Source organism: Carcharodon carcharias, chromosome 10 (assembly GCF_017639515.1).
Source record: "Carcharodon carcharias isolate sCarCar2 chromosome 10, sCarCar2.pri, whole genome shotgun sequence".
Classification (NCBI taxonomy): Eukaryota; Metazoa; Chordata; class Chondrichthyes; order Lamniformes; family Lamnidae; genus Carcharodon; species Carcharodon carcharias.
The window spans coordinates 113,452,646-113,477,214 of record NC_054476.1 but is presented as its reverse complement, the minus strand read 5'-3'; the positions used below and the strand labels follow the sequence as shown (position 1 = coordinate 113,477,214).

Below are 24,569 nucleotides of genomic sequence, written 5' to 3'. Positions count from 1 at the left end.
TGTCCAAAGAGGTGACATTGAGGAAACCGGGCCTGTATTCTCTAGACTTTCGAAGAATGAGAGCTGATCTCATTGAAGCACTCAAAATTCTTACAGGGCCCGACAGGGTAGATGCAGAAAGGATGTTTTCCCTGGCTGGGAGGTCTAGAACCAGGGGACACAGCCTTAGAAATGGCAGCCCATTTAGGACTGAGATGAGGAGGAATTTCTTCAGTCAGAGGATGGTGAACCTTTGGAATTCCCTACCCCAGAGGGCTGTGGAGGCTCAGTATGTTCAAAGCAGAGGTTAATAGATTGACACAAGGGATACAAGGATAGTGTAGGAAGATAGCATTGAGGGAGAGGATCAGTCATGATCTAGTTCAATGGAGAGAACAGGCTCGAGGGGCCAAATGGCCTAATCCTGTTCTTATGTTCCTATTCCTGCCCACCTTTCAGCCAGGCATCCATTACAGCCACCAGACCATAAGTTCATGTAGCAACGTTGTCAACCTTATTTTAACACACTTCACACACATTCTAACAACATGCTAGTTAATGTTGCTTTTCTCCTCCATCTAACTGCAGTTTATTGGCAGGAGAATGGGCACCAGCTTATAGCAGTAGAAAAAAGGTATAAAGTGCATAGTGCAGTTTGTTGGATGGTACTAGATAAGGGAATAATTCCATACTGTATTGGATCGAAGCAGATTCAAAAGGACCATGCGAATGCAAACACAGGATTACAAAGCACGTGTTTATGCAAACACAAAAAGTGTGGTGGGTACGGTTGATGAGCTACAAGCACCAATAGCCGTCTGGGAGTGTGATAGAGTGGCAATAATGGGAACATGGCTGAAAAATGGTTCGGAAGAGATAGGGAAGGAAAAAGGGAGGTGAGGTGGCAATACTGACCAGGGAAAACATTATAGTATAGGAAAGAGGCGACATTCTTGAAGGGGCAAGGATAGAATCCATTTCGTAGAGTTGAGAAGTGATAAGAGTTTGATCATTCTACTGGGGCGCTTTCTACAGCTCTCCAAACAGTCCGAGAGAAATACAGAGCAAATCTGCAGGGAAAGCTGTGATTTGGGGGACTTTAATTACCCAAATATTGGTTGGGATAATGTTAAAGGGTAAGGATGGGGAGGAATTTCAGGAAAATGTCCTTGATCAGTCTGTTCTCAGCTCATCTAGAAAGGGGGCATTGCTGGAACTGAGGTGGGCCAAGTGGACCTCATATCTGTCGGGGAACACTTAGGTAACAGTGATCATTGCATCATATAGTTTAGATTAGTAATGGAGAAGAGTAAGAGACAATCTAAAGTAGTATGTCTAAATTAGAAAACAACTAATTTAATTGGGGTAAGAAGGGATCGAGCCAGAGTAAAAAGGAAACAAAGACTGAAAGGAAAAACTGTAATGGGACAGTGATTGATCTTTAAGGAGAGGTGCTTCAGGTACCAGCTAGAAACATTCCAACAAGGGTGAAAGGTAGGTGAACCAAAGCCAGGATTCCCTGGATGATGAGGGGCATAGAGAATATAACAAAACAAAAATAGGTGTATGATCCCTGTGAGGTTAGGGTTAGAATTCTTCAAACAAGAACTAAGTCAAATAAAATAAGCTGAGGGGATAAATGGAGAGGAAAATGAGACTGGCAAGGAGAGAACAGGAAGGCAGCTAATATGAGAGGGAACCCAGAAATTTTCTACTGGCATAAAAATAGTGAGCAGGTAATAAGAGGTAAAGTGGGGCCTATTATGGACAGAGAGAGTGATATATGCTGAGAGGCACAGGGCAGACTAATTAATGAGCTCTTTGTAATGGTGGTTTCTGGGGAAGAGGAATCTGACAAAATAACAGTAGAAGTACAGCTGGTAGAGGCAATGAACGGAGTGAAAATTGAAAGGGAGTTGTAGGAAAAGCTGGCTATGCTTAGAGCAGATAACTCAGCTGGTCCCGATGGTTTATATCCCAGGTTGCGAAATGAAACTGGGGTGGAAATGAAGTGGAGAACATTGAGTGGAAGGAATTGCCTTAATCTTCCAACTCTCCCTCGGTCTGGGGGTATTGCCAGAGGATTGCAGGGTGCCAAATATGACACATGTAAGGACAGTCTTATCAACTACAAGTTAGTTAATTTAACATCAGTGCCGACTAAGATTTTAGGAACAACAATCAGGGGAAAAACAAGTAGGCATTTGGAGAGGTTTGTGTTAATTAAGGATAACCACCATGGATTTGTAAAAGGTAAAAGGATTGTGCTAATCTAATTGAACTTTTTGATGAAGTAACAGAGAGGTTTGATGAAGTTAAAGCAGTGGACGTTGTCTAGATGGATTTTTAGAAAGTGCTTGACAAATTACCACAAAAAAGCTGGTTAATAAAACTGAGGTTCATGGAATAGGGGGCCCAATGTCTAATTGAATAAAAACAAATTAGCTTAAGGACAGAAAGCAGCGAGCCACAGTAACTGGTCATTTTTCATACTGGAGGATGGTAGACAGTCTTGTTCCCCAAGGGTCAATGCTGGGACCTCTGCTTTTTTGCTCTATATAAATGGCTTCGATATTGGAATACAGAGTAAAATTTCAAAATTTACCATTGATACCAAACCTGGAAGGGTGGCTAATAGTATGGATGATACCATGAGGGGCATGGGCAGGGTGGATAGGGAGCAGCTGTTCCCCTTAGTGGAAGGGTTAGTCACAAGGGGGCATAAATTCGTGAGGGGCAGGAGGTTTAGGGGGGATGTGAGGAAAATCTTTTTTACCCAGAGGGTGGTGACGGTCTGGAATGCGCTGCCTGAGAGGGTGGTGGAGGGCGGTTGCCTCACATCCTTTAAAAAGTAAAAACATAAAAACTGCGGATGCTGGAAATCCAAAACAAAAACAGAATTACCTGGAAAAACTCAGCAGGTCTGGCAGCATCGGCGGAGAAGAAAAGAGTTGACGTTTCGAGTCCTCATGACCCTTCGACAGAACTAAAAAAAGTACCTGGATGAGAACTTGGCACGTCATAACATTCAAGGCTATGGGCCAAGTGCTGGTAAATGGCATTAGGTAGGTAGGTCAAGTTTTTCTCATGTGTTGATGCAGACTCGCTGGGCCAAAGGGCATCTTCTGCACTGTGATTCTGTGATTCGCTGATAATCAACTGTAACAGCACATAGATAGTCCAGGAGGACAAGTGGCAGATGGAATTTAATACTGAGAGGTGTGAGGTGATGCATTTTGGCAGATTGGATAGGGAGGGGGCAGTATAGGCTTAATGGTACAATTCTAAAGTGAGACCTGGGGCTCATGTGCATTGATCCCTCAAGACATCAGGACAGATTGAGAGAGTTGCGAGCAAAACAAATGGAGTCGTGGGCTTCATAAATATTGAGTACAAAAGCAGGGAAGTTACGCTGAACGTTTATAAAGCTCTGGTTAGGCCCCAACTAGAGTATTGGGTCCAGTGTGGTCACCAAACTTTACAGAGGATGTGAGGGTCCTTGAGAGGGTGAAGAGAGAGATTTGCCAGAATGATTCCAGAGATGAGGGATGTTAGCCACAAGGTTACGTTGTTCTTCAAGGAAGATTTGATAGAGGTGTACAAGATTGTGACAGGTTTAAACAAGGAAGAAACTGTTTCCATTAGCTGATGTTACAAGGACCAGTGAACACAGATTTACAGTTTTGAGCAAGAGATGCAGAGGGAGATATGAAGAAGAAATTTGAAACAGTGAGTGATAATGACCTGCAACTCATGAGGATGGTGGATGTGAAGACAAAGATTTCAAAGGGAAATTGTATGGATACCTAAAACAAATAAACATGTCGGGCTACAGGGATAGAGAGGGAGAATGGGACTGACTGGATTGTTCCATGGAGAGCTGGCATGCACTCGATGGGCCAAATGGCCTCCTTCTGTGCTGTAATGACTCTATGACTGTTCTCTGTTCTGCTGCTGTTTGCCCCTCCTTGTTTTCTATGCATCTCATCTCTCCTCACGGCTGCTGAGTCCGGGTCCCCCTCACCCAGTCTCTCTTTTATCTTCTCTGATTTTCATCTCCTGCTTTCCCTCGCTCTGTCTCATCCTCTTCTCTACATGTAGCAGAAGGAAAATGTGCAGCAAAGAAATAATCACAGGAGTAAAAATAGAAAATGCTGGAAAAACTCAGCAGGTCTGGCAGCATCCGTGAAGAAAGAAACAGAGTTAACGTTTTGAGTTTTGAGAAAACTGCAGCTGTGAGGAGAGGTTGGATAGGCTGGGGTTGTTTTCCTTAGAACAGAGGAGGCTGAGGAGGACCTGATTGAGGTGTACAAAATTATGAGGGGCCTAGATAGAGTCGACAGGAAAGACTTGTTTCCCCTAGAGGAGGGGTCAATTATCAGGAGGCACAGATTTAAGGTGATTGGTGGAAGGATTAGAGGGAACATGAGGAAAAATTTCTTCACCCAGAGGGTGGTGGGTGTCTGGAATTCACTGCCTGCTTTGGTGGTTGAGGCTGAGACACTCAACTCATTTAAAAGGCACCTGGATCTGCATCTGAAGTGCTGTAACCTGCAAGACTATGGACCAACTGCTGGAAAGTGGGATTAGAATAAGCGGCTAAACTCTTTTTTCTCTTCTTGGCCGGCGCAGAGACGATGGGTTGAATGGCCTCCTTCTGCACCCTAAATTTGTATGTTTCTATGGAGTCCGTATGATTCTTCTTCAGCGCTAAAGAGTAGAAATGTGATGGATTTTATATTGTTTAAAAGGGAATAATCACAGGAAAGTAAGAGAGAGACAGTGTGTGTGTGCAGGAGTGAGCAGCTAAAAGGATGTTTGTTGCTTGATGAATGGCAGTGTGAGGGTGCAGAGGTTTGAGCAGCCTCTGGTGGCAGCAAAAGCCTACTGCACCTGGTATTCCCAGGCAGTCTCCCATCCAAGTACTAACCAGGCCTGAGTCTGCTTAGCTTCCGAGATCAGACGAGATCGGGCGTTTTCAGACTAGTATGGCCGTAGGCATTTGCTTCCTCAATTTCTCCTTATTTAAAGGCATGTACACCACATATTCATTCTTTTTAGCAGTTTGTAAAATTATTTTGCTTTTAAACATTTACATTTTCATTTTTATTTTCCTTTCTTCCCCACTTTACTCTCTTTCTCTCTCACACATTGCAAGCCTTGCCCACACCTTCATTGCCTTCCTTCAGCTTCAAAAGTACCTTTAATCTCACCAGATACTCACTCACTCACTTGCTCACTCACTCACTCGCTCACTCACTCACTCATGCTCACTCACTCACTCACCCTCACACACTCACACATTCACACATTCACTCACTCACACTCACTCTCATACACACACTCACTCAAACTCACTCTCATACATATTCACACACTCATTCTCGCTCACTCATTCACTCACATTCACTCGCACACTCACTCACTGTCACTCTCATACACACTCACACTGACTCACACACACACATATTTGCACACTCATTCACTCTCACACACTCACTCACTCACCTGCTCACTCACTCACACACACACATTTGCACACTCACCCATTCACTCACTCACACACACTCATAAACACTCACTCACACCCACTCTCACACATTCACCACTCCCTCCTTCACTTGCACACTCACATTTGCTCATTCACTCACTCACTTGCTCACGCACAAGCTCACTCACGCTCACACACTGACGCAATCGCACACTTGAACACTCACACAGAATCACACTAGCTCACTCACACAAAACCACTACTCTCTCATCCCTCAAGATACAGGGTGGTGAATCTTTGGAATTCTCTACCCCAGAGGGCTGTGGAGGCTCAATATGCTCAAAGCAGAGGTTAACAGATTGACACAAGGGATACAAGAATAGTGCAGGAAGATAGCATTGAGGGAGAGGATCAGTCATGATCTAGTTCAATGGGGGGACAGGCTCGAGGGACCAAATGGCCTAATCCTGTTCCTATTCCTGCCCATCTTTCAGCCAGGCATCCATTATAGCCACCAGACCATAAGATCATGTGGCAACGTGTGCATATGCAAGTTGTCAACCTTATTTTAACACACTTCGCAGTTCACACATACACACACACACATTCTAACAACAAGCCAGTTAATGTTGCTTTTCTCCTCCATCTAACTGCTGCTTATTGGCAGGGGAATGGGCACCAGCTTATAGCAGTAGAAAAGAGCTATAAGGTGCATAGAGCAGTGTGTTGGATGGTACTAGATAAGGGAATAGTTCCATACTGTATTGGATCGAAGCAGATTCAGAAGGACGGATGCAAACACAGGATTACAAAGCACGTGTGTATGCAAACACACAAAGTGTGGTGAGTACGGTTGATGAGCTACAAGCACCAATAGCCATCTGGGAATGTGATAGAGTGGCAATAATGGGAACATGGCTGAAAAATGGTTCGGAAGAGATAGAGAAGGAAAAAGGGAGGTGAGGTGGCAGTACTGACCAGTGAAAACATTGTAGTATAGGAAAGAGGGGACATTCTTGAATGGGCAAGAATAGAATCCATTTTGTAGAGTTGAGAAGTGATAAGAGTTTGATCATACTACTGGGGCGCTTTCTACAGCTCTCCAAACAGTCTGAGAGAGATACAGGAGCAAATCTGCAGGGAAAGCTGTGATATGGGGGACTTTAATTACCCAAATATTGGTTGGGATAATGTTAAAGGGTAAGGATGGGGAGGAATTTCAGGAAAATGTCCTTGATCAGTCTGTTCTCAGCTCATCTAGAAAGGGGGCATTGCTGGAACTGAGGTGGGCCAAGTGGACCTCATATCTGTGGGGGAACACTTAGGTAACAGTGATCATTGCATCATAAAGTTTAGATTAGCAATGGAGAAGAGCGAGGGACAATCTAAAGTAGAATGTCTGAATTGGAAAAAGCTAATTTAATTGGGGTAAGAAGGGATTGAGCCACAGTAAAAAGGAAACAAAGACTGAAAGGAAAAACTGTTTGATGGGACAGTGATTGATCTTTAAGGAGAGGTGCTTCAGGTACCAGCTAGGAACATTCCAACAAGGGTGAAAGGTAGGTGAACCAAAGCCAGGATTCCCTAGATGATGAGGGGGATGGAGAATATAACGAAACAAAAATAGGTGTATGATACCTGTGAGGTTAGTGTTAGAATTATTCAAACAAGAACTAAGTCAAATAAAATAAGTTGATGGGGTAAGTGGAGAGGAAAATGAGACTGGCAAGGAGAGAACAGAAAGGCAGCTAATATGAGAGGGAAATTGATGGGAGGTTTGATAGAGGTGCACAAGATTATGACAGGTTTAAATGGGAAGAAACTGTTTCCATTAGCTGATGTTACAAGGACCAGTGAACACAGATTTACAGTTTTGAGCAAGAGATGCAGAGGGGGATATGAAGAAGAAATTTGAAACAGTGAGTGGTAATGACCTGCAACTCATGAGGATGGTGAATGCGGAGACAAAGATTTCAAAGGGAAATTGTATGGACACCTGAAACAAATAAACATGTCGGGCTACAGGGTTAGAGAGGAAGAATGGGACTGACTGGATTGTTCCATGGAGAGCTGGCATGCACTCGATGGGCCAAATGGCCTCCTTCTGTGCTGTAATGACTCTATGACTGTTCTCTGTTCTGCTGCTGTTTGCCCCTCCTTGTTTTCTATGCATCTCATCTCTCCTCACGGCTGCTGAGTCCGGGTCCCCCTCACCCAGTCTCTCTTTTATCTTCTCTGATTTTCATCTCCTGCTTTCCCTCGCTCTGTCTCATCCTCTTCTCTACATGTAGCAGAAGGAAAATGTGCAGCAAAGAAATAATCACAGGAGTAAAAATAGAAAATGCTGGAAAAACTCAGCAGGTCTGGCAGCAACCGTGAAGAGAGAAACAGAGTTAACGTTTTGAGTTTTGAGAAAACTGCAGCTGTGAGGAGAGGTTGGATAGGCTGGGGTTGTTTTCCTTAAAACAGAGGAGGCTGAGGAGGACCTGATTGAGGTGTACAAAATTATGAGGGGCCTAGATAGAGTCGACAGGAAAGACTTGTTTCCCCTAGAGGAGGGATCAATTACCAGGAGGCACAGATTTAAGCTGATTGGTGGAAGGATTAGAGGGAACATGAGGAAAAATTTCTTCACCCAGAGGGTGATGGGTGTCTGGAATTCACTGCCTGCTTTGGTGGTTGAGGCTGAGACACTCAACTCATTTAAAAGGCACCTGGATCTGCATCTGAAGTGCTGTAACCTGCAAGGCTATGGACCAACTGCTGGAAAGTGGGATTAGAATAAGCGGCTAAATTCTTTTTTCTCTTCTTGGCCGGCACAGAGACGATGGGCTGAATGACCTCCTTCTGCACTGTAAATTTGCATGTTTCTATGGAGTCCATATGACTCTTCTTCAGAGCTAAAGAGTAGAAATGTGATGGACTTTATATTCTTTAAAAGGGAATAATCACAGGAAAGTGAGAGAAAGACTGTGTGTGTGCAGGAGTGAGCAGCTACAAGATGTCTGTTGCTTGATGAATGGCAGTGAGAGGGTGCAGAGGTTTGAGCAGCCTCTGGTGGCAGCAAAAGCCTACTGCACCTGGTATTCCCAGGCAGTCTCCCATCCAAGTACTAACCAGGCCTGAGTTTGCTTAGCTTCCAAGATCAGACGTTTTCAGACTAGTATGGCCATAGGCATGTGCTGCCTGGCTTTCTGGTTACTTAAAGACACACAACTCTGACAATAATTCTGGTCAATGTTTTCTTCTCACTTTGATTAATGGTAAACTGCAGACTTGAATAGAGGGTGAAATTACAGAACACTTGGACCTAATCAGCGCCATTCACATTCAATTTCTAAAGGTCACACTTGAGTAATGTTGTAGAATTTTTGAAGAAACATGGAAAATAGAACAAGGAAATGAACTGATCTGGTTTGTACTCACTCAAAAAGCATTTGAAAAGATACCACACAGGACTGATGGCAAACGTCTTAACTCATAAAATATGCTGATATATGGATGCAGAGATATTTGCAGCAAGTGATGGGAATAAAAGCCAATTTCTCAGAAGGAACAGTGAGTGGAATTTGCAAAAAACTTGAATGTTTTATTTTACTGCCTCCCACTGACATTTTAGGCAGGGAGGGATTATAACATGCAGCGCGTAGCCTGCACGGCCTCCTTCCCACCCATTCATGACCTATCTCCCATTTTACGAGGGACAATGGGGGGCAGCCTACTATCCCTTCGGCTAATCAATGTCTACTTCAGTGCCTTGTCCCACCCTCGCCGCCATTTTTCCCCTGGCAAGGGGAGGCCCATTCAAAGTGGGTAGCCAGGCGGCTTTTACTGCCTGGTGTCAGGCAAGGGGAGAGGGGAATCCTCCTTTGCAGATCCCCTGATCCCATTGGAGGCATGCTCCCCACCCCCCTCATGGTCATACCACTCCCCGTCCCACTCCCCCCCAAATGCTCCTCCCCAGCCTTGCAAACCCAGCCCCTGCCCCCATCACCCCCCTCACTATGACCTGCCAACCTGGCTCCAACGATACTCTGGAATTACCTTGAGTCCAGCCTCCATTAGCTCCTCTTCTTCAGGGCCTGTCTGTAGTCCCAGAAGTGGCCACCCATCGAACCTGGCACTGATGGGAATACAGAGCTGCTGATCTATCTGACTGGACAGCAGATCTCTAAGGCCAAACATCCTCCCCAGATTGAGGCGGGAATGTCGCCCTGAGCCAATTAACACTTCTGCCGCACATAAAATGGCTGCGGGGTAGTTAACTTTTTCATGGGCGAGCTCTGAACCAACTTTTCAGCCAGGGTTGTGGTGGTGGGTGGGTTGGGGGGGGTTACAGGAACAGAGCACCCCTCAAAATCCAGCCCAAAGTAACTCTGACCTACTTTGGTCTGGTAGCTTTAAATTCAACATTCTTCATCAGAACCTCCCCAGAGCCTCTTCCAACTCCTCCACTGTTGCTAAATTATCAGATTGCTTATCTGGCATCCAGTACTGAGTGATCAGAAATTTCCTCTAATTAATTATTGGGAAGACTGAGGCCTTCATCTTTGGTCCTCGTTCCAAACTCCATCCCTAGCTACAGACTCCATCCCTCTCCCTGGTAAAAATCTGAGGTTAAGCCAGTCTGTTCACAACTTTGGTGTCACATTTGATCCTGAGATGAACTTTGACCTCAAATTCGCACCATCAGTAAGACTACCTGTTTTCAACTCCATAACCTTGGTCAACGTCATGCCTTTGTATCTCTACTTGACAATTCCAACGCATTCCTGGCTGCGCTCCCACATTCTACTCCTCTTAAACTTGAGGTCATCAAAAGCTCTGCTGCTGGTGTCTTAACTCACACCTAATCCTGTTCCCCTATGACCCTGTGCTCACTGACCTAAATTGGCTCCCAGTCAAGCAACATCTTGAATTTAAATTTCCCACCCTTGTTTTCAAATCCCTCCAGGGTCTTCCCTCTCCCCTTCTCTGTAATCTTCTCCAACCCAACAACCCTCTGAGATATCTGCACTCCTCTAATTCTGGTATTCATACATTCAACTCATGCATTCCCGATTATAATCACTCCACCAATGGTTACGTGCCTTAAATTGCCTAAGCTCTTAGCCGTGGAATTCCCTCCCTACACCTCTCTACCTCACTTTCCACTTTTAAGACATTCCTTAAAACCACCTCTTTGACCAAGCTTTTGGTCACCTGACCTAATATCTCCTCATGTGTTTTGGTGTCATCCTTTGTTTTCTAATGTTCCTGTGAAGAATCTTGAGACGTTTCATTACTTTAAAAGTACTATAGATACTATATTAGTTGCTGTTGAGAGTTTACAAAACTCCCTATATAGGTTCAGTCTGTATCATTCCATAGATTGAGATTTGTTATTGATGACAATCCTGTTACAAGTGAGGCAATCAGTCAAACATACAAGATCAGCCTATTTAGACTTTGCAACTAACTAATTTATGCCTGTGTTATGGATGAGGCCTTCAGTTATTAATTTCTAACATGCTGTGGCAGCCTGATGAGGAATATCAAAAGAGACAAATCTGGGAAGAATTTTTTGAATGGAGTTGAATCAGACAAACTGAAATCTTTCCTTTGAAGGCAGGCAGATTTTAACTGACCTCCATAGCTTGGAAGAGAAAAAGCAGGAAGTAGACTGAGCAGACAGGTGGCAAATGATTTTTGTACCTAGAGATGTAGAATGGAAATGCAAGTAAGTAATTCTCAACTTGTACAGGACTTTGCTTAGATGACAGGTGGGCCTCCCATTATAGGAAAGAGATAAAGCAATGGGAAATAGTCAGTGTAGACTCACCGAAATGTGATGGCGGTTTACAATTACAAATACTTGAAAAGTTAGAGCTTTTCAATGGATCTGAGAGGGTTAAGGGGTGACCTCATGGAGGTTTTCAAGATTATGAAGAATCCTAACAAGGTAATTAGTAACAAATTGCTTCCAATTCTGAAATACTAATAAACATGCACAGATTTAAGATCATAGAAAAACATAGAAAAATAGGAGCAGGAGTAGGCCATTCGGCCCTTCGCGCCTGCTCCACCATTCAATATGATCATGGCTGATCCTCTATCTCAATGCCATACTCCTGCTCTCTCCCCATACCTCTTGACGCCTTTAGAGTCTAGAAATCTATTTCCTTCTTAAATATATTCAGTGACTTGGCCTCCACAGCCTTCTGTGGTAGAGAATTCCACAGGTTCACCACCCTCTGAGTGAAGAAGTTTCTCCTCATCGCAGTCCTAAATGGCCTATCCGTATCCTGAGACTTTGACCCCTTGTTCTAGAACCCTCAGCCAGAGGAATCATCATCCCTGTATCCAGTCTGTCCAACCCTGTCAGAATTTTATGTGTTTCCATGAGATACCCTCTCATTTTTCTAAACTCCAGTGAATACGGGTCTGGTCGGCCCAACCTCTCCTCATATGATAATCCTGCCATTCCAGGAATCAGTCTGGTAAACCTTTGCTGCACTCCTTCTATGGTAAGTGTAACCTTTCTTAGGTAAGGAGATCAAAACCACACACAATACTCCAGGTGTGGTCTCACCAAAGCCCTGTATAGCTGCAGAAAGGCATCCTTGTTCCTATACTCAAGTCCTCTCACAATGAAGGCCAACATACCATTTGCCTTCCTAACTGCTTGCTGCAGCTGCATGCTTACTTTCAGTGACTGGTGTACAAGGACACCCAGGTCCCAATCTATCATTTTTTAATAATACTCCGCCATTCTGTTTTTCCTACCAAAGTGGATAACTTCACACTTATCCACATTGTATTGTATCTGCCATGTATTTGCCCACTCACTCAACCTGTCTAAATCACCTTGAAGCCTCTCAACATCCTTCTCACCACTCACATTCCCAATTAGTTTTGTGTCATTAGCAAACTTGGAAACACTACATTTGGTTCCCTCATCCAAATTATTGATGTATGTTGTGAATAGCTGAGGCCCAAACACTGATCCCTGCCGTAACCCCTAGTCACTGCCTGCATTCTGAAAAAGACCCATTTTTTCCACCTCTCTGTTTCCTGTATGCTAACCAATTCTCAATCCATGCCAATACATTACCCCCAATCCCATGTGTTTTAATTTTACACACTAACCTCTTATGTGGGACTTCATCAAAAGCTTTCTGAAAATCTCAAAATTTAAAAAGATTAGAACACTTCTTTATACAGAGGGTAGCTAGATTGTTGAATTCTTTAATTGACACAGGGTCAATAAATATTTTTAAAAAGGGAATTAGATTTAAAAGGGAAAAAGAGGAGTATTAAAGGATACGGGGAGAGCAGGAAAGTGGGATAGAAAAGAGTATTAAAGGAGAGTGAGTTTAAAAAGAGAAGCTTTAAAGAGTGCAAGGGGTGAGCAGGAGAGTGGTATTAGATTAAATGGCTCATGTGGAGGAAAAGACTTGAAGAGATGGAAAAACTGGAATGTGCTGGAACATTCTATGATTCCAAGTTTGGCACCAAGCAGGGTGTCAAATGACAGCCAGAGTTTGTTGAATCCTGATCTAGCATAAGCAACAGCTGACTCCACCTATTCCAATTCCTAGTCACTCACAGCAGCAGCAGCAACAACTTGCATTCATATAGCGCCTTTCGCAGGGCAACAAAAACATCCAAGTCACCGACAGAAGCAGACATCAAAAACCTACTTTGTGCACAGGTATTTGAGATCCTCCAACCAGGAGGTTCTAGATTCGGATGAGTCCGTGCGATTTTCTGAGGCTCCTCGGGGAGGGTTCGGAACAATGAAGATGAGGAAGAGAAAGATCACGAGTCCCAAACATGGGGTCACCTGTGGAATTGAGCAAATCGAGTGTGTTGCTGACTTAAATATTGAAAGGGCAATCGGTGTCAATTGTTATTTTTCTACATTTACAGGTGGGTGATGATGTTCCTGCGAAAAGTCTAAAGTCAAACCCGTTGGACAAATATCAAAGTATTCCAAGGAGCTGCCTCAATTTACTGCTCATCTGGTGACTTGGCAGAGCGCAGTTCACTGTACAGCAGCTATCACTAGACGGAGCAGCACCCTCCCTAGGCTAGGAGAGTCTGTCTGTTGTTCCCACAAACCTAAAGAGGAGTCAAACCCCAGATACAGTCTATTCTCCTAATATACTGGAATGCCAAGGTTGGTGCCCAGGACGGGGGAACAATTCTCCTCAGATGCACGAGGTCTCATAGGGCAGAGGAGAGGCTCTTAGAAAAGTTTGCGTTTGGCTCACTTTTGAGAAGACAGTGTTGTAATAATGTGGGACTGGGGAAACCGTACCACCCACATGATGATGTAAAGGGAGTCACATGACTATTAGTAGTCTGGTAGTAGTCTGAATGGAGATAGCTAATGGCTCAGACTGAAGAAGCCTCCTGTTGTATATCTGCACATAGTTATGTTCTACAATGAGTAGTTACTGTTTGGTCTCTATGCCTCTGAATCTCTTCCTTAGATAACAACAACAAATGTGTGAGGCAGTACTCAGACATGTACAGCACACTCCATGATACCTTGGTACATCAATAGCTACCTGTTCCATCTGACATGTGCTGCCTGTGTTAGGATTGTGTCAGCACCAGATTATTCCATTAACCAACAGCTCAGCGTTAAACAGTTTCTAAAACTTGGATGGACTGCTCATTTGCAGAAGAGAAGGCAGACAAAGCTTCAACTCTCTACCTGGATGTGGGGGGCACCTGTGAGATTACAGAATCCAATTCACATAACCAGTAGTTTCAGTATTGGTGTGACCCAGGGGCCATGTCACATAATTAGATATCTGGTCATTAGCTGGGATGTAAGGTCCACATACTGGAGAGTCTGGTGATACTAGACCTGAGAGAACTGAGAGAAGTGGCTTTGTGTGATAGAGTAAAATGGGCAATAGCAAATCAACATTCTGCCTTATATCTCTCCTGATTTTTACAATTGACATTAATGGAAAGTAACAATCAGGAGAGAGATAATAAGTGCTGCCAATTTGTTATTTCCTATTTCACACTTACACACAAAGTCAACTTTCACACTGAGTTTCTACTTTAACTTTCCCTTCATCACTGATGGTCTCAACATCTTCAGGAAAGGTGGGTCTGATTTAGAGTTTCTTTCTTGTGTTGAAGGTATTTTGTTTTATTTCACTGTGAGCAGTGATGGAACAACTGATATACCACATTGGTAAACATTGCAGTTACACAATTGGTCTTACCCTCATTGACCAGTGCCAATCACCAGTCAGTTTCATTACACCAGATCCAAGGATGTAACCCAGGCCACTGCAACAGAACAAATATGAGATGTTTAACACTCCCAATATTTAAACAACATAAACACCAAAGTTCATTCTGTATTCCAGACCATTGGCTGCCCAACTCAGAATTCTTCCACATTAAACCTCCCAGCAGAAATGATTTGTTCCAATGACAGAGAACTGGTCTTAATCTAAATCAGAGGTAGTTAACTGATAAGTGTTTTTTAATGTCGATGCCCATCAACGAATGCAGCCTCCTGGCCAATGATGCCAGCCATGATAAATGTCACCATTACCTTTACAGTCTCTGAAAGTCACTGACCGTGGAGAACATTCATCAACCGAAGGAATCGACACCAAGCAAGAGCATTGACAAGTCGTGTTGTAGAGCGCTCATTTCTTGTGTGAAAATGGAGCCTGCTGTAAATTTCTTAAATACCCCATGGGGCCCTGGACTTCTACAAAGGACAAGTGACGCCTACATTTAACTGCACTCCTGAACGGTGTCAGTTTGTGGAAGGATTCATTGCTGAATGCTTTATTGAAAAGGGTAGTTTGTCAACTTAAGTCTACAAAAACTATAATAGAGACATTAATTCATATTTTTATTGAAATAGAGAAAATTATCCAAAGGTATGTGGGTATTTTCTAATTATTCCCATATCTGACTGGAGAGAACACAAGAATACAATAAATAGGAGCAGGAGTAGACCACATGACCCCTCGAGCCTGCTCTGCCATTCAGTACCATCAGGGCTGATCTTGGGCTTCAACTCCAAAACTGGGTTAACATCCAGTGTGGATACAATCGGTGTGATTCCCCATTGTAAAAGGTAAATGAGTCTCTTTAGCCTTAGTGGCAGCTCACTTAGGAGACAATCTTCCAAAAATAAAACTTTGAGGAATATAATGAGAACCCAACTCAGCTATACTCTTCCCTAATGAACGACTGAAGAATCTGAAGAATTTGAGTTAGGACCTGGCCTCGAGAAGTACGCAGTAGACAGACAGGCTATCATGTTTCCAATGACATAGTTCGTTATAAGTCACTGTTTTATAAGGAGGTGAGCATTGTACTACATAAAGCACAATGCATTATTGTGCTAGTGTTGATTTGTGTCCCTCTAAGGTCAGGAAGAGTAATTGTTGTTAAGTAAATGGAAGTTGAGTTCCACCAGAATTAATTTTTCTTTAGTCAGCGAACTTTGAAGATGTGAAGTTGATTACATAGGATATACAACACAGAAACGGGCCTATCAGCCTAACCGGTCCTTACCAGCTTTATGCTCCATTTGAGCCGCCTCCCATCTTTCCTCATCTAAACCTACCATCGTAACCCTCTAGTCCCTTTTCCCCCTCATTTGCTTGTCTAGTTTCCCCTTAAATATATCTGTCCTATTTGCTTCAACCACTCCTTGTGGTAGCGAGTTCCACATTCTCACCACTCTCCAGGTGAAAAAGATGGATTTCTGGTGACTATCTTCTGTTGATGGCCTCTAGTTATGTTCCCCCAAAAAGGGAAACATTCTTTTGTCAGTTTAGACCGCACATCAGAAGCACCTAGCAACATAAGGTTATTTTGAATAGCGTATCATATGTATGGGCAGAGGTGGGGCTGGGGTCCACTTCTGAGTTCAGGGCTAGGCACTCACACAAAGAAAATCATGAAGTTCCATAATGGGAACAGCCCCCTTGTAAAGGCTGATTGTTGTTGTACCAGGGCTACCAACTTCAGAGCGAGTGATTGGCCAGCCAGGCCAGTACCACATTACCCTTTGCCACCTGTGCTGGTGGGCATTCAGAGTGGCATCGGCACCCATCAGCAACATTCTCATTTATGGAAACTGCTCCCCACCACCTCTGGTCACTTTGACTGGGTGAGAAATGCAACTTTGCAGTGAGCACTCTCCAGAAAGTTCTATGGCTCCATGTGTTGAAGATGATGGCTTAGCGGTAATGTTGCTGAACTAATAATCCAGGGGCCAGGCCCAATGCTGGGCGGTGGGGAGGTGTTGGGGGGGGGGGGGGGGGGGTGCAGGGATTTGAATTCAATTAATAAATCTAGAATATAAAGCTAGTCTCAGTAATAATGATCTTGAAACTATCACTGATTGTAAGAGAACAATCATTGGGTTTCCTAGTGCCCTTTGGGGAAGGAAATCTGCCATCCTTACCCAGTCTGGCCTACATGTGACTCCAGGTCCATACCAATGTGACTGATTCTTAATTGCCCTCTGAAATGGCCTAGCAAGCCATTCAATTCAATTTGGGATGGGCAACAACCCATGAAAGAATAAAGAAGGAAAAAAAGCCAATGAGGTTATTTATCCCCAAAGAGACCAACATGCCTAATTCCCACCCATAAACCCATCTGTCTAACAGAGCACACAAACAAGGCAAAAGCTATCATTAATGCATGTACCTTCCAACTGGAATTGCAATGTAGAAGATAGAGATCATGAAGGTCCTTTTATCACCTACAAAGAGGTCGGCAATGATGGTAGGGGCGATGGTAGAGTAACTGGCTTCCCCGATGCCAACAAAGGCTCGGCACACAACCAGTGCCCAAAAGTGCTGAGGAAAAAATAATTGAAAAATAAATGATGGTTCAGCAGCAGAATGCAAAAGATATACCAGCAAACATTCTTCAGTAGAGCAGGTTATTAACTGCATCAGTCAAATACAATTGGATACCATGTCATCCTTAACCTTTGAAATGCTAAGTTTAAAGTCAACCCGGTCCTCAGGGTCTGATGTGAGATGAGCTGGAGAGGTTCAATGGACATTAATTCACTGGACCAAATTACATACAAATTGACACTAATCGGGCAATTGCATTCAGACTTTGAGGAACGTGTCATTCTGGTACAACTAGAGTGTTGTTTTCAGATGGTCCGTAAGGTCTCTTGATGGATCAGAGTGGAAGACGGTGCTTCTTCAAAAGCAACTTCCGAACCCGAGACCTCCATTGCCTAGAAGGACAAGAGCAGCCGACACATGAGAACACCAGCAGCTCCAAGCTCCCCTCCAAGCCACTCACCATCCTGCCTGAGAATTATATTGCCGTTCTTTCACTGTCACCAGGTAAAATCCTGAAACTCACTCCCTAACAGCACTGTGGGTATACCTACACCACATGGACTGCAGCCGTTTAAAAAGACGGCTCACCACCTGCTTCTGAAAGGCAACTTGGATGGGCAATAAATGCCAGCCTCACCAGTGATACCTGCATCCCCAGAATGCATGGGGGAGCAATAAGATTTTACTCTGCATGTAGTCAATGTATTCTATTCCTGAACATTGATCGTCACAACATTCAAAAGCACAGCTCACTCATACATGTAAAACAACTTCACAATTGATTATCTTTAAATGCTACTTTGTGATATAAAGTGGATTTAGAATTTCCATCTATTTAAGCTGTTCTATGGAATAACAATCATTAACTGTATTGGATGAAGTTCATGATTGCTGAGACCATGAAATACACTTGATGGCAGCTAACAGGTACAAAAAGGAATGATATAATTGGGAAATTTTAAATGACAGCGTGATTGATAAATAGATATTTAATCCCTGCTTTCAGATGGCTTTTATGAACCACATTCACTCTGCCCTTCTGTTTCACAACTCTGCTAGACCCGGACTGTCAAATTAACCTTCGAATCTCTCCCAGCCAATCAAAGTGTCCCTTTTTTAAAATGTGTTGTTGAAATGTTTCATAAGAAGATATTGCCAGTTATGGTGTGTTGTAGTTCAGAACAGGTTATGCCAATTCTGATGCTTGTTCAATTGCCTTGGAAAGTTGGAGAGGAATTTCTCTGGAACCTTTCCTGAATTGGTCACATGCATTTTATCTCTTTCTGTTTTTGTCTCTCTCAGGAGTTGTTATTACCAGTTGAAGGAGCGTGTGCAAGGTTGCACCTTCTACTGAACTTTATAGGCCTCAATCTCTGCTCTAGCCTCTTGGTTGTTGAGTTTTCTATATTGTAATAGTGACTATACTTCAAAAAAAGCACTCCATCAGCTGAAAAGTGCTTTGGAACATCCTGAGTTTGTGAAAGGTGCTATATAAATGCAAAGATAAAAGCAAAAAGCTGCAGATGCTGGAAATCTGAAACAAAAACAAAAATACCTGGAAAAACTCAGCAGGTCTGGCAGCATCTGCAGAGAGGAACACAGTTAACCTTTCAAGTCCGTATGACTCTTCACCAGAACTAAGGAAAAATAGAAAAGAGGTGAAATATAAGCTGGTTTGGGGGAAGGGGTGTGGGGGGGATGGTGGGTGGGACAGGTAGAGCTGGATAGAGGGCCAGTGATAGTCATATGGACTTGAAACGTTAACTGTGTTCCTCTCCGCAGATGCTGTCAGACCTGCTGAGTTTTTCCAGGTATTTTTGTTTTTGTGTTCTATATAAATGCAAGCCTTTCTTTCTCTATAATTCTTTAACAAACAGCTATCGCAAAACAGAGGTTCCACCTGGCATCGACCTAGGCACCAGAAAGACAATGGCAAACTCAGCCCTGCAAAGTCCTTCTTACTAACATCTGGGGACTAGTGCCAAAATTGGGAGACCTGTCTCACAGATTAATCAAGCAACAGCCTGACATAGTCATCCTCATGGAATCATGCCTTATAGATAATGTCCCAGACACCACCATCACCATTCCTGGTGGCGGCAGAGTAGTATCTAGTGGGAGGGAGCTGCCCTCGCCAACATTGACTCTGGACTCCATCAAGTCTCATGGCATCAGATCAAAGATGGGCATGGAAACTACCTGCTGATTACCACATACCTGTGCACCTCCTGCCCCCACAACCCCATCCCCTCTGTCAGCTGATGAATCAGTGCTCCTCCATGTTGAACACCACTTGGAGGAAGCACTGAGGGTGGCAAGGGTGGCAATATGATCTGGATGGGGGACTTCAGTGTCCATCACCAAGAGTGGCTCGGTATCACCAATACAGACTGAGCTGGCCGAGTCCTAAAGGACATAGCTGCTAAACTGGGTCTGCGGCAGGTGGTGAGAGGACCAACAAGAAGGAAAAACATACTTGACCCCATCCTCACCAACTTGCCTACCTCAGATGTATCTGTCCAGGACAGTATCGGTAGGAGTGACCATCGCACAGTCCTTGTGGAGATGAAATCCAGTCTTCACGCTGAAGATACCCTGCATCGTATTGTGTGGCACTACCACTGTGCTAAATGGGATAGATTTTGAACAAATCTAGCAACTCAAGACTGGGCAACCATGAGGCGCTGTGGGCCATCAGCAGGAGCAGAATTGTATTCAACTGCATTATGATCACTTTTTCCCAGAGGATCTTTTACTATGAGATTACTAAATAACTCTGCCTCATTACACAAAGCTTTACCCTTAGTTGGTTCCACAATATGCTGTTCCATGAAACTGTCAAGAAAACATTCTACAAACTCATCTCCCAGAGAACCTTTTCCAAATGTATTTGGCCGGTCCATAATAAAATTAAAGTTCCCCATGACTATTACATTGACTATGCTACAAGCTCCAGCTACTTTTTGCTTAATGCTCTGTCCAAAGGTATAACTACTGTTTAGGAGCTTATAACTACTCCCACCAGCATTTTCTAACCCTTGCTATTCCTAATCTGTACCCACACTGATTCTACTTCCTGATCTTCTGAACCAAGATCCTTCCTTACTAAAGTCCTTATGTCATCCTTTACTATCAGGGCTACTCCTCCTCATTTTTCATTATGCCCATCTTTTGGAAATGTTGTGTACCCTGGAATACTTATTTCCCAACCTTGGTCGCCCTGTAAGCATGTCTCTGTAATGGTGATTAGATCTAAACTATTTGTCTTTATTTGTGCTGCTAGTTCATGCATCCTATTCTAAATGCTTTGTGCTTTCAGAAAAGGAACCTTTAGTTTTTTTTAACCATTGTTCTTTGCATGGATCTTATTCGTTGATGGACCATTATCATTAAACTCTCTGTCCCTTCCTGTTCCACTCTACTCGCCTTTACCCAAATCACTACACTGCTCTATTGCCTCAACTTTTTTCTTTAATTTCTAAATCTCTTTTCACCTCACCCCTCTTTAAGTACATTCTGTTCGGCTTCAAATACGCATGTGCCCATTTTCTGCTCTGCCTCCGATTTATTGGTTAACATAATGATACCATAGACACTCTTACTTTTATATACAATAAGCAGACAGTTTTGAAAGTGAAGACTGGTTCAGACAGAGACAATAGGCACATAGGAATACCAAAGACTAGAATAGGAAGAATTCCATTCTCTAGCCCTAAGGTTGACAAAGGCATCATTAAAATAACAGGAAATTAGCCTACAGACTGAGTGGTGAACGATCCTGCCAGTGTCACGCCACACCAAATGAATATCCCGATGGACATGAGAATCTTCCTGTTGTACCGATCACCCAGGTAACCAAACAAAGGGGCCAATATCATGTAACTGCAGATAAAGACTGAACAAAACAGGCAAGTCAGTGATAAAACAGTCATTTCAACATCTGGACAGCAAATTCCAGATGAGTAGGGACACAGCAGCTGCACTGCATCATGTCCAAATATCTCACTATGGTTAAGGATTAGGCTGTGGCTCAGATGTAGTGTTCCTGCCTCTGAATCAGATGGCTCTGGGTTCAAGTCCTACTCTTAAGAGTTGAGCACATTACCCAGACTGATTTCTGGTGCAATTTTGCAGACATTTCCTTTCAGATGGGATATTGGATTGAGGCCCTATCTACTCTCTCAGGTGGATGTAAAATATCTCAGGACACCACCTGGAAGAAAAGCAGGGGCATTATCTCTCAACCAGCATCACTAAAACAGGTGACCTTAGTTCTGTTTCTGGGAGCTTGCTGTGTGCAGATTAGTTATCTTGCTTCCCTTCATTACAATGTACTTCAAGGACATAATTGGCTGTAAAGCATTTTGGAACAGCCTGAGGTTTTCTCAGGCGTTATATAAATGAAAGTCTTTCTTTAATTCAATTCATAACAGTAGGCCACCATATACACAGAAGGAGGCCATTCATCCCATTGTCTCTATGCTGGAATAATCCAGAACTAACCTCACTGCTTCACTTTTTCTCCTTAACCGCACATTTTTCTTCCCTTTCAATCTTAATCCAAATCTTCATTAAAAAAGTGCAAAGGTCTATGCATTAACCATTATATGAGGCAAACCAGTAACAAAGATAAGAAAACGTGTCATTGGTTTTGTTTTGCTGTTGTTTCCTACTTTCAAGATGGCCACCAGGGATCTCAGAACCAATGGTTGTCATAGTATTCACAGGGCATCAGGAGGCTTACAGGTGGGTACTGAGAGGGATTCTGAGAGAAAAATAAGCAACTGGGAGAATCGGAAAGGGAATCTGGCAACAAGAGAGAGATTGCAAGAGTCATTCCAATCATATTAGGTGGAACTCAAAACCATGAGAAACAAAGAGAGAAATGGCAAGATGAAGGACAAGAGAGAAAAGCATCTGACATGTCAAAACCAGTATGATTATATTCCAAGATAGCTGCTTCCAATACACAATAACAGTGTCAGATATCCTGGTGTAACAGGGTCACAGAACCAACAGAAACTCTAAACTACGCACATAACATGAGATGTATCCAAGGATACTGAGGGAAATGAGAGTGGAAATTGCAGAGGCACTGGCCATAGTTTTTCAGTCTTCCTTGCACTCCAGGTGTGGTGTTGGAGGACTAGAAAATTGCCAGGATTATACCCTTGTTCAAAAAATGTGTAAAGGTAAGCCCAGCAGCTACAAGCCATCAGCTTAACTTGGGTGGTGGGGAAATTTCTAGAAACAATACTTAGGGATAAAAATAATAGTTATATGGGCAAATGTAGGTTAATTAAGGAAAACCAGCATGGATTTCTTAAGGGAAAATCGTGTTTAATTAACTTGCTTGAGTTTTTTGAAGATGCATTAAGAGGGTTGATGAGGGTAATGCCGTTGATGTGGTGTACATGGACTTTCAAAAGGCATTTGATAAAATGCCGCACAACAGATTTGTGAGCAAAGCTAGAGCTCATGGAATAAAAGGGACAGTAGCAACAAGGATATGAAATTGGCTGAGCGATAGGAAACAGTGAGTAGTGGTTAATGGATGTTTGCTGGGCTGGAGGAAGGGTTGTAGTGGAGCCCCCCAGGGCTCAGTGTTGGGATCCTTGCTTTTTCTGATATATATTGATGACCTAGACCTTGGTGTACAGGGCACAGTTTCAAAATTTGTAGATGTTACAAAACTTGGAAGCATTGTGAACTGGGAGGAGGATCATGTAGAACTTCAAAAGGACATAGGCAAGTTGGTGGAATGGGCAGGCAGATCAAGTTCAATGCAGAAAAATGTGAAGTGCTTCATTTTGGTAGGAAGAACATGGAGAGACAATATTAAATAAAAGGTATAACTCTAGAGGGGGTTCAGGAGCAGAAAGACCTGGGTGTATATGTGCATAAGTCATTGAAGGTGGCAGGACAGGTTGAGAGATCAGTTAACAAAGCATACGGTATCCCAGGGTTTATCAATAGAGGCATAGGGTGCAAGAGCAAGGAGGTTATGTTAAGCTTGTAAAAGTCACTAGTTCAGCCTCAGCTAAGGTACTGCATCCAGTTCTGGGCGTCGCACTTTGAGAAAGAGGTGAAGGCATTGGAGAGAGTGCAGAAAAGTTTCACGAGAATGGTTCCAGGGATGAAAAACTCCAGTTACGAAGATAGATTGGAGAGGTTAGGACTCTTTTCCTTGGAGAAGAGAAGGCTGAGAGGAGATTTGATAGCGGTGTTCAAAATCATGAGGGGTCTGGGCAGAGTAGACAGGGAGAAAATGTTCCTACTCATGAAAGGATTGAGACCGTGAGAACACAGATTTAAAGTAATTGGCAAAAGAAGCAAAGGCGATATGAGGAGAAACTTTTTCACACAGCGAGTGGTTAGGATCTGGAATTAGATTATTTTTTTGAAAAGGAAGAATCCATCTGGTTTAAATATTGCAATGAAATGTGAGATGTTCACAAGGGTTATGGGGAGAAGGCCTCCTTCTGCACTGTGGAAATTCTGTGATTCTGTATTAACATTCCCTCCCTGCAATAAAAATGGGGACGTTACAGAGAAACCACATAAACGTTCTCTTATTGCGTGCACATTAATTATACAGACTCTATGATTCACAGGGATGTAATGGAGGAATTAAAGGAACAGTATGTCTAAGGCAAAAACTACTGATAGAATCAGCCAATCTGAACAGTTTAGTACAACAAGCTCACTGCTGAGGCCACCAGTGACAAATCCTAGCAGATCTCTTGTGACATCGCTCATGGGATGCAGTGCTTTCTACACAGGAACGTAGGACACAGGAGCAGGAATAGGCCATTTGGCTCTTAGAGCCTGCTCTGACATTCAACAAGATCATCGCTGATCTAGTTGTGGCCTCAATACTTTCCTGTCTGTTCCCCATAACCCTTGACTCCCTTGTCTATCAAAAGTCTGTCTAACTCAGCCTTGAATACATTCAATGATCCAGGCTCCACTGCTCACTCGGGAAGAGAATTCCACAGACTAACAACACTCTGAGGGAAAAAATTTCTCCTCATCTCTGTCTTAAGAGGAAGACCTCTTATTCTTAAACTGTGTTCCCTAGTTCTAGGTTCCCCCACAAGAGGAAACATCCTCCCAGTATCCACCCTCAGGGTTTCAAAGCCTTGTACTGCTGCAATAAAACTTCCCTTCTTTTATATTCCATTCCCCTTACAATAAACACCAACACTCCATTAGCCTTCCTAATCACTCGCTGTACCGGCATACTA

At 43.3% G+C, this 24,569-nt stretch overlaps 1 protein-coding gene, 1 non-coding gene and 1 pseudogene across 2 annotated transcripts in view; all 3 read right to left on the bottom strand.

Moving 5' to 3' along the window:
• Window positions 1-24,569, bottom strand: part of LOC121283331 (protein spinster homolog 3-like) — a 142,674-nt gene that overhangs the window by 80,258 nt on the left and 37,847 nt on the right. Inside the window, exons 3-6 of the mRNA XM_041197795.1 lie at window positions 21,081-21,217; window positions 17,165-17,316; window positions 14,701-14,767; window positions 13,153-13,295 (exon numbers count right to left, since the gene is read on the bottom strand). Of these exons, the coding sequence (XP_041053729.1) occupies window positions 13,153-13,295; window positions 14,701-14,767; window positions 17,165-17,316; window positions 21,081-21,217 (499 nt within the window). The remainder of the gene's footprint in view (window positions 1-13,152; window positions 13,296-14,700; window positions 14,768-17,164; window positions 17,317-21,080; window positions 21,218-24,569) is intronic.
• LOC121283732 lies at window positions 4,861-4,979 on the bottom strand. The gene has a single exon (XR_005944365.1). It is a non-coding gene; the product is annotated as a 5S ribosomal RNA (ribosomal RNA).
• On the bottom strand, window positions 8,539-8,647 carry LOC121283731 (annotated as a pseudogene).